This window comes from Arachis stenosperma, chromosome 1 (genome assembly GCF_014773155.1).
Source record: "Arachis stenosperma cultivar V10309 chromosome 1, arast.V10309.gnm1.PFL2, whole genome shotgun sequence".
In the NCBI taxonomy this organism is placed as follows: domain Eukaryota; kingdom Viridiplantae; phylum Streptophyta; class Magnoliopsida; order Fabales; family Fabaceae; genus Arachis; species Arachis stenosperma.
The window spans coordinates 33,618,410-33,629,074 of record NC_080377.1 but is presented as its reverse complement, the minus strand read 5'-3'; the positions used below and the strand labels follow the sequence as shown (position 1 = coordinate 33,629,074).

Below are 10,665 nucleotides of genomic sequence, written 5' to 3'. Positions count from 1 at the left end.
TGTAAGTTTATTAGTACTAAGCTACTTTGTTTTATGTTATTGTTATTTCTCATTTTCAAATCAAGTCATTATTCAGATCTCATGTGTGGATCGATCTATCTATTACAAAGTTTAACAAGTAATATGGAATTAGAGATTATCCACTCATATTTAAACTATTATTCCACAACTAATTTTAACATATTCTGCAGAAATTGGTAGTAGAAATAATAGAGGTTCAAAGTTACACATGATAGTTTCATCTTAAAATAAACATCAACCTCATGTATCCAACTTTCAATTTTAGGTGGTCCTTAAAAAGAAAGAATGTGACATATAAAAATAAGTGAATTATATAATAAATATGTATATGATATATCCTACTTGCATTAGGGTATATTTATGTATCATTCTTTCAATCCCCGTATATGCAAATTGTTTGGATAAGAAAAAATGTAGAAACCAATTTAAAAATGCCAATAACCCATAGCAATATTATATATATTTCCAAATTAACAGTATAAAATATACTCTTCACAAACGAGGTGATGCCACATCGGCAGTGAAGCTTAGATTGTTGGGAAAGTGAGGAAACGATGGTAGAAGGTATAACCTACCATCAACAAACGAGGTGGCAGCATTGATTGTGGGTGACTTTGATCTCGAAGAAACAGATAGGAATATTGTTGTCGAGACTCGAAGTGGAAGACTTCAGAGAATAAATCAGCTTAATCCTTCCTACTTAGGATTGTAGTATCCTTTGTTGTTTTCTTATGGGAAGGACGGTTTCAAGGAGCATATACCCCTTATCAAAAGACGTACTAACTCGACCAAGGGCCGCGAAGATGTAACGATGAAGGACTTTTTTGCATTTATGATACAAAAAAGGTTAGCTGATGGTTCTCCATTGCTGTATTCAAGAAGATTATTCCAACAATTTCTGGTGGAAGGATATTCTTTGGTTGAGTCTGCTAGACTAACATACATTCGATTAGACAAGGACAAATTTAGGTGTGAGATGTACAAGGAAATAAGTGAAGTTATATTGATGGGTGAAACAACACCTTCATCAAGGGGTAAACGTATCATACTTCTGTCATCTTTCATTGGAGGGCCAAGATATATGATACTGAACTATCAGGATGCTTTGGCAATTTGTAGGGTTGTTGCATACCCAAAGCTTTTCTTAACATTTACTTGTAATTCTAAGTGGCCTAAGTTTGAGAATTTTCTAAAGAATAGGGATCTAAATGCTGAAAACCGTCCTGATATGGTATGTCGAACCTTTAAGGTCAAATTGGATTGTCTAATCCAAGACATCAAAAAGAACAATATATTTGGAAGGGTCGTTGCAGGTAAAATTATTTGTAATCTGAAATATATTTTGATGTTTACTTAAGGATTGTAGTGTCTTATTTCCCCCGGTACAATGTGATATGGTTTTTAATTTTAATTATTTATGGTCAACTCAACTACTCACCTTGAGAACATTGTATAAGAATTATATTACGCACAAAATTTGGACCGGGGACCAATGGATAATCTAAAAACCACATGCTCCTCTATTATATCAAATTACTTCATACTTTCAAGGTTATTCTATGAACTAAATTTGTTTAATTGTTTCAGTTGTCTATACTATCGAATTCCAAAAGCATGGTCTACCCTATGCACACATCTTGGTCTTCTTACATCGAGATGACAAGTATCCAACTGTAGATGATATTGATCGAATCATAAGTACTGAAATACCAGATAAGGACAGAGATCCACTATACTATGAAGCTGTAGAAAAACACATGATGCACGGTCCATGTGGGAGCATCAAGAAAGACTCACCGTGCATGGAGAATGGGAAGTGCATTAGACACCTTTCTAAGAAATTTGTCAACAACACTACTATTGACGATGATGGATATCCTGTTTACCGACGAAGAGATAATGGAAAGACAATTAGCAAATGTGGGGTTGAACTTGACAATCGTTATATTATCCCACACAATAGGAAGCTTCTTTTGAGATATGGGGCACACATTAACGTTGAATGGTGCAACCAATTAAGATCAATCAAGTACTTATTCAAGTATGTTAATAAAGGAAACGATCGAGTAACTGCTTCGTTTTACAACAGTGGCACAGCCGATGTAGAGAATGATGAGTGTGATGAAGTTAGCATGTATTATGACTGTAGATATATATCTCCATGTGAAGTAGCTTGGAGAATATTTGGGTACGGAATCCACTTTTGAGACCCTTCTATGGTACGTTTGGGGTTCCACTTGCCAGGTGAGAAACCTGTTATTTTTCAAGATCATGAAAATCTAGAAGATGTTGCTAAGAAGGAATCTATGTTTCTTAGATGGTTCAAGGCAAACAAGAAGTCCAGTGAGGTTCGGAGTTTGACATATTCAGAATTTCCATCCAAGTTTGTGTGGAAGCCACTACCAAGGAAATGGTTCCCACGCAAGTCTCATTCAGTTATTGGACGGATATTCTTTGTGCTACCAGGATCAGGAGAAATATACTATCTTCAATTACTCTTAAATTTTGTGAGAAGTCTAACCAGCTCTGAGGATATTAGAACTATTGACAGTATTCTATACCCTACATTTAGAGATGCATGTTATGTACAAGGTATTCTAGATGATGACAAGGAATATATCGATGCTGTTGAGGAAGCAAGTATCTGGGGGTCGGGTCAATATCTCAGGAAACACATGGAAATTACTTTCAGATGATATCTTACATAAACAAAGGAGGTTACTTGACAATCAAGGTAATTACTTACTACCACAAACTTTATTAGTTTATTGGTTTATTTTCTTTGATATTATGAAAAAATTTAGTATTTTTGGTACAATGGTTTAATATAACTTTTCGCATCTAATGAAATTTGTAATTAACACCATATAAAGGATTAGTATAATGACTCAGTCTAGGTGATGTTTTAAACTAAATTTGGTAAGATTCAAATATAGGTTTTATTATTTAGGGTGGAATTTTGTTTATGACCATATATGTACTAAAATGAATAGAAAGTGACATTATTCCCATTAACAGGTGTCTCTTTTAAAAGCATGTCAAATTCATTATAGCATTCAAACATGTCATGTAGTTTTATAAATAAACATGGGTTTTTTTTTCATACCTTTTGTTAGTGTAACTGTAGAATTATATGATGTCACTTTCTTTTCAATACCCATCATTGATTGCATCACTTTAGTAAGAAAATTGTATCATTTCTAATGTTACGATCAGATTTGCTGTATAAGAATAGATTTAGCAAAATATCAGCTATAGAACACGGATTATAGGCACATGATACACTGAATTGAGGTAATAGCATGTTGGTCAAATACAATCTAATTAGCAAGGAGTAAACCAATTTTTATTCTACGACTCTTTATTATGTGTCCAAGTTTGTAATCGATATATATTTTCAAAAGGTTATATTGATATATAAGTGTGGATGAGAACACTACTATCTAATTAGAATCACATGGAAAAAAACTATTATTATATACATCTATATAAAATAGTCGTTGATTGGTTACACTGATACATGAAGTATCACTTTGGAACTAGAGTGGGATGGTACACTAATATAATAGTATGAATATAATTAGCTTCATAATTTCAAATGATTCATAACTAATACATATATTCATAGCAATTCCACATATTTGAATTAGACTTATATATAAGGTATGATTTTTAGTATAAGATTGTTATATGTTTAATTTTTTATATCTCAGATATGTAGATTTTAAAACCACATTAAGCCAATTAGAATTACCATGGGAGCATAGGTATTCAAATCTTTAGTTTTTACATGGCCATATATGTAATAAGTAATTTTACATTCTTATCAATTGCCTTTTTATATTTGTTATTTATCAAAAATTAAAATTTGAATATTGTAGCTGCGCTCTAACATTTATATGTGTGACTAATAAAATTTTGTTTTAATACCTCAGATTTACATATGACAGAGACAGAAATAAGAGACTTGACTCTTATTGAAATTGAGAACTTATTAAAGGGATACAATAAGAGCCTAAGAGACATCCCTTCTATGCCATTCCCTAACATTGACATCTGTTATCAACAATTGATGTCCAATGGTGTCAATAGGCTTATTTATGACGAGTTTCGTTACGATAGGCGACAATTGGTAGTGGAACATGCAAATTTATTACAAAAGCTAACAGATGAGCAGAAGCGAGTGTATAAACAAATATTAGCAGCTGCCAATAGTGGTGATGGTGGTGTGTTTGTACTATATGGATATGGCAGTACAGGAAAGACATTTATTTGGAAAACATTAGCTGCTGCAATTAGATCTAAAGGTTGAATTGTCTTGATGGTTGCATCTCTCTTGCTCCCTGGTGGAAGGATAGCACACTCGCGTTTTGTAATCCCTATTAACCTTGACGATTTTTCAACATGTAGCATTAATCAGAACAGCCCTTTGGTAGAGTTGATAATTCGATGTAAGCTTATTATATGGGACGAAGCTCTAATGGTCAACAGACTTTGCATCGAAGCACTTGATAGAACAATGAGAGACATCTTAAGGTTCAAGAATGCTAATAGTCTTCAACAACCTTTTAGAGGCAAGACTGTTGTATTTGGCGGAAATTTTCCACAAATACTACCTGTCATACCCAAGAACAACAAGTAAGATATTGTCAATGCAACAATCAATTCTTCATATATTTGGGATAGTTGCAAGTTGTTGTCACTAACACAGAACATGCGGTTGCGGGTGGACACTCTTGATGAAAAGAATAATGAGGTAAAACAGTTTGCTGATTAGATTTTGTCAATTGGAGATGGTCGGTGTGGTGACATTATTGATGGGATAGACAAGATAGAAATTCCTGATGATATTCTCATTGATCAATGGAATGACCTTATAGTATCCATCTACAAGGCAACATACTCGAAAATGTTTCTAGGGGTAAATTGTGTATCACATTTGAAGGAAAGAGCTATACTTGCATCAACTCTACATATGGTTGATGAAATCATTAGCTTCATGATGAGTTTGAACAGTGAAGATTCTAAAACTTATTATAGTTCAGGCACCGCATGTCAATCAGAAGTGCACAATGACTTATTAGCATCAGTTCATACACCCGAGTTTCTAAATAGCATTAGATGTTCAGGTGTTCCCAACCATGAATTAACATTAAAAGTAGGGACCCCGATAATGTTACTAAGGAACATAGACCACTCAGCTGGACTATGTAATGGCACACGGTTGGTAGTTTCTAAACTTGGAAGACACATCATTGAAGCAAGAAGCTTTTTAGGTAGTGGGAACGGTGATAAGGTATTCATACCACGGATGACCCTCACTCCATTCGATCAAAGAATACCATTCAGATTTCATCGCAGACAGTTTCCAATAATGGTATCCTATGCAATGTCAGTCAACAAGAGCCAAAGTCAATTATTGTCAAATGTAGGGTTGATTCTAAAAAAATCTGTGTTTACGCATGGCCAACTTTATGTTGCACTTTCAAGGGTCACTCATAGGAAAGGTCTCAAGATTCTGATTTATCATGATGAACATGAGGAGAAAAACAGACAATGTGGTATACAAGGAGGTGTTTAGGAATTTAAGCTAGAGTTATTTCACATAAGACATAGAGGTAAGACTAACCTAGTATACATGTATATTTACAACTTTTGCATGTTTTAATGCCATTTTTTATGTTTCGCGGTTAATACAAACTATAGTGAAATTTTTTGTTTATTTTGTAAATTACTTTTACGCAACAACTTATTGTTAAGAAGATTGAAAATTTTAACCCTAACTCTCATAAATTAACTCTAGCTTTTTAAGATTGTAAATGCTTCATTTAAACACTCATTGAAGTCAATTCATTTTTTCAGGCAGACAGTTGTACAACTTTATTTCAAAATAGGAATTCAATCCGAATCATCAAAGTGCTCCAGCAATGATTACAGATACAAGGTAATTTATAGATGATGAACAATGTGTTAGGCACATGTTCTTATCTACTCATTCAAGTTTATATGCAATAGGCAATTTACAACGTTTAGCTTTTTTTAATTTATAACACGTGTCTTGCGGATTATATTGCTTAATTATTTTTGAAGAATCTATGATAGCACATTTGTTTTAATGTTTGGCCATACAGTAAGAAAAAACTATCATTTCAAAAAGCGGCTCAATTTTTATTATAAGCCAATCGGGGGAACAAAACTTATTTACAAAATATACTCTTCATGTATTACTACCAGATAAGACAATCCCATTGATTTTAAGGTCAAGATTAACTTTCAAAATATCTAATTCTCAATGGGACATTCTGATTTTCTTTAAACTCAGTTTAATATTTTTTTTCGAAACGGATGTTGCTAGCCAAAAGCTACAACACGTGTTAGGATTATTTCTCCTATTATAGCCCACATTTTTTATCAACAAAATTTATAGCATTCACACTTTTGGTGCCAATTCAGTGTTTTGTTTTCGATTTCGCAAAGAGATTTGTATTTTTATTACGAGTTTCTATTATTTATGCCTTTTCTTTTATACGAAAAAATATTTTTCATACACCAGTAAAAAATACACATTTTTTTCAGTCATATTTCTTCAAAAACGGTAAATCACACTTACAATTTAAAATAAGAAGACTACAGAAGAATAGAAACCACTACATATTACATGACAATTTTTTTCAGCTTATTTTTAGACCAGATTAAATATGCATTTAATTAGCATAATTTAATTATTATGATATATTTAGTTCTACTTGAGCAACCCTTTTCCAACATAGAATTCATTTGTAACATAGACCTTCTATGTGATATTTCATCTAATGGAATAACTACTAACTGTAAAAGATTTTACTAATTCTTCTTGTAAACCAATTATATATAAACATAATTAACATCTCTAAGCAACGTTGTATCCACCCAAATTCATTTCTATTTCATAAGTATTAATCTTCATTTAACATTTTGCATACAACATAGTTAGATATCATGATATTTTTGGTTAAACATGAATGAGTAAGCAAGTAACTAAAGCATGGAAGAAGTCTCGTTACCATTGAATAGACTTATAATTAAAAATATTATATCACACCCATCATCAACAATTTCAGTATTAATGGAATTATCTAAATTCGGATCACAACTAAGCGCCAATTTGTAACAACTACAAGACAAAACAACAACTTAAATCAATTATCTAACTCTGTTTTAACAAAATATAAAATTAACATTGGTAGAAAGGAAAAGATATGCGATGATTATGTTATTACCCAAACTTGGTGGTTACCAAAATAATCTCCATAGAAAAAATGTACAGTTTTCACAATTTTTGTTTCCTAATTACAATGAAAAAAAACAAATCAAAGCCAAGTTCTACTTCCAAGAGCTCAACTGTTACTGTGCTCAATAAATAGATTTAGTGAGAGGTTTGTACATACTACTCTGTACAAGGAGCCAGTCAAGTAATGAAGAAATTATTGTCATTTTCATCCAGTTGATTATTTCATTACAACATGATTTCATTTCATTACCTGCTCATTTCACAAATCAACCAACAATTGTCAATTACATATTTTATTGTTTCAAACTTTGAATGGAAACAAATATAAACATGTATAAATACTCATCAGATTACCTTACCTGCGCGTATATGCGACTGTAACCAATGCATTCTAAGAGATCCCCATGAGTAACATATGAAGCTATTTAGAAGTAGTTGAAATGGTTATAAAAAAACTTTTCCATTTTTTTGGCGTTTCCCTTGCCACTTAGATGAAGATGAATCTTTTTATGAGCCAACGATATTTGAATAAGTGAAGTAGGTGGGTTCAACCAATTCATAATTAATATATAATACTATCTCCATGAATTCAAATTTAATGGGCCCAATGTTACTCTTTTTGGGCTAGCCAAAAAGTTGAACTTCTTTACAGGGAAGCATTTTATACCTTTTATACAAAATTTATATCCATCTTGCACAACTAAGCAAATATTAATATTTTAATATTCATATCCATTAATTAAATCCTTCCAACAACATTTTAGGAACTAAGATCTTAAAATGAGTATTCATTTAAGCATATTATTATTCAAACAAGATTCTTATAAAACAAATCGCATACGAAATTAATAACTAAATAGTCATTAAAATGTAACTAAATCTTTAGTAATAATAAACATGTATATAAAATTGTAAGTAGGAATAATTAATCATTAATAAATTTTTTTGTTTAATTAGATTATTATGGGTAATATCACGTCATACATTATTTTACACAATAAGCAAATCATAAAATTTATTTAATATTATTATATCCCAAAAAATTTATTAAGTTTTGCACTATAATTCAGTATTAATTTTATTAAACATAAGTGTATATATGTAGAAAAAGATAAAATATACTGCGTAGCACCATTTGCGCATCGCACGGGGATACACTAGTTTGACTAAAGTATATGATCCTGTAACTTATTCTTTTCATCTGAATCGTCAATTTGGTTTGTCTATATATTGTTATATTGCCGATTTTGATATTTGTGATTCCAAGTGTGTGTTTGGATTAAGATTTGTAAATGAGAATTTTCATAAAATTAATTTTGATTAAAAGTGAATTGGTGTTAACGTGATTTATATTTGATAATTTTATATTAAAATAAATTGTAATAAAATAAATATTATTTGAATTATATTGTTCAAATTCATTTGTAAGTAAGAATTTACAAAAAAATATTAATTTAAATAATTATTTTATTATTTAGTTTAAATATTTAAATAAATTTTATGAATCAATTTTATAATAAAAATTAATATTTAATTATTAAAGTAAAAATAACATATATTTTTACATGTTAGTCGTACTTTTTTTCTTTTCAAGGTTAAACCAAATACAACCAATTGCTAATTTGACTAAAAGTAGCTTACTTTCTCAAAAAATTGACTGTTTATTGTCATTTTTTATCGTAACAGTTGTTAATTACTTTTGTTATGGTAGATTAAATTTTGATTTTTCACGAGCTTACCTTATTTCTTAAATTTATACTATAATTGATATGTTTTGAAGGGAAAAAAACGTAATTGTTAGTACAATATAATTTAAAATACTAATGTCTTCTTCTAATAGTGTTTAATTTTTTAATAATATATGCAACAATTTATATATAACAGCCGATAATAATCATTTAAGAAAAAAAATTTGATGACCTCCTTAATAATGCAAAGTCACTTAATAGTTGGCTTTTTATGTCAATAGAAATAGATAAATCTGTAAAAAAAATCTATATCATGGAAAAAATTAATTATTCAATTAAAAAAAAAACAGTTAAGATTACGAATAATAATTCTTTTATAATATTAAAATATTTTTTTACACAGTATTATGATGTTGATTAATGATACTTAAATTTTTTTATTTAGCCGAGTTTAAAATAATTGTATAACAATCTTATCTAAGTTACGAAGGAAATGATGGAATTTTTTTTTCTTTTGTTAACATGAGAGAAATAAGAAGATCTATTTTTTTATTCGTTGCTTTCCATTTGTTTGTTGGTTTTATTAACCAGGTTATTTTTACATCCCTAACGTATGAAATAAATTAAAAGTTAATTCTATCTTTGAAACGTTGTAATAGTATTTTTATCTGTTTTTCTTTTTTATTTTTATTTATTTATTTTTTGTGGATTTACACGCTTTTGTCTCTAGTTTAATGCATGTAATTCTCAGAAAATATATGTTTTTATTTTTGCTAAAAAAATTGGTTAGCAAAAGAAATGATTATCCATCATCATAATCCTAATATACTAAGCTAATTATGAAGGATACAAAAGTTAAAGGGGCATTTTGGAAAGCCAGCATTTATTTAAAAAAATTATAAAAGATTAACAGACTGTTACTCATTATAATGAGTTTATTTGTATGCCATTAAGTAGTTAGAAAAAAACTTCTTAACACGGCAAGTTAAAACCAGTCTTAATCCTTCCACTTCCTAACATCATTCACTCTTGAAACAAACTTTTAAGCAACTCAGCAAGTAACACGACATTTTTTTTAGGGTTGAGTCATCCACCTAAATATTAACATTAAAACATACAAATAAATTAACATTCAACATTAAAACATACAAATAACAATAACATTATCAAAAACTTGTACTATTAAAAATTTAGATACTATTAATGGATAAGAGATTACGGGAACGATTGTTCACGTAGATATTGTCATCACAAAGGCAAGTTGGTTTACAAACAACGTCGACAACAAAATATTGGCAAACGCATCAGTGCAGGTAGAATGGAGACAGAGACACGGGCAGGGCTACCGACGCCTTTAAACAATTTTAACAGTTACTGTTCTTGCACATGCAACCATCATGGCATTTTTTGCCAGCATGTTTGCACGGTCATATCTTACGCATACATCCACCGCTGCAAGCACAAAATAGTTGATTTTTTCCTTGTTCTCCTTGCCCTTCTTGCCCTCCTCCTTGCGTTCCTTCTTGGCTTCTTCCTTCAGAGGAGCCTCCAACAAGAAAAAGATCCAATACTTGGGCAGGCATTTTCTTTTTGTAGAAAATTAGATAGAAGAAGATGAGTGCAACGAAATCTTTGATGTTATGAACTGTATATGTAGACACTGTTCTGTACGGAATATGAAAAAGA

General features: G+C 30.5%; 2 protein-coding genes across 2 annotated transcripts; both read left to right on the top strand.

Moving 5' to 3' along the window:
* The first annotated feature begins 832 nt into the window (after positions 1 to 832).
* Positions 833 to 4,333, top strand: LOC130977398 (uncharacterized). Its single transcript, XM_057902201.1, has 4 exons — positions 833 to 1,334; positions 1,609 to 2,166; positions 2,266 to 2,661; positions 3,957 to 4,333. The coding sequence occupies exons 1-4, from the start codon at positions 833 to 835 to the stop codon at positions 4,331 to 4,333; spliced, it is 1,833 nt and encodes a 610-aa protein (XP_057758184.1).
* Positions 4,334 to 4,342: 9 nt separating this feature from the next.
* On the top strand, positions 4,343 to 5,602 carry LOC130977382 (uncharacterized). The gene is made up of 2 exons (XM_057902199.1): positions 4,343 to 4,639; positions 4,799 to 5,602. Exons 1-2 carry the CDS (start codon positions 4,343 to 4,345, stop codon positions 5,600 to 5,602), a joined length of 1,101 nt encoding a protein of 366 aa, XP_057758182.1.
* Positions 5,603 to 10,665: the final 5,063 nt, after the last annotated feature.

What these genes read in the sequence shown, in the direction of transcription:
- LOC130977398 (XM_057902201.1), top strand. Translation starts at nt 833, where the DNA reads ATGAAGGACTTTTTTGCATTTATGATACAAAAAAGGTTAGCTGATGGT. An exon ending in ATTTGGAAGGGTCGTTGCAG is followed by an intron (nt 1,335 to 1,608) that starts GTAAAATTATTT and finishes TAATTGTTTCAG; the next exon opens with TTGTCTATACTATCGAATTC. An exon ending in AGTTAGCATGTATTATGACT is followed by an intron (nt 2,167 to 2,265) that starts GTAGATATATAT and finishes TCCACTTGCCAG; the next exon opens with GTGAGAAACCTGTTATTTTT.
- LOC130977382 (XM_057902199.1), top strand. Translation starts at nt 4,343, where the DNA reads ATGGTTGCATCTCTCTTGCTCCCTGGTGGAAGGATAGCACACTCGCGT. An exon ending in ATTTTCCACAAATACTACCT is followed by an intron (nt 4,640 to 4,798) that starts GTCATACCCAAG and finishes TTTGCTGATTAG; the next exon opens with ATTTTGTCAATTGGAGATGG.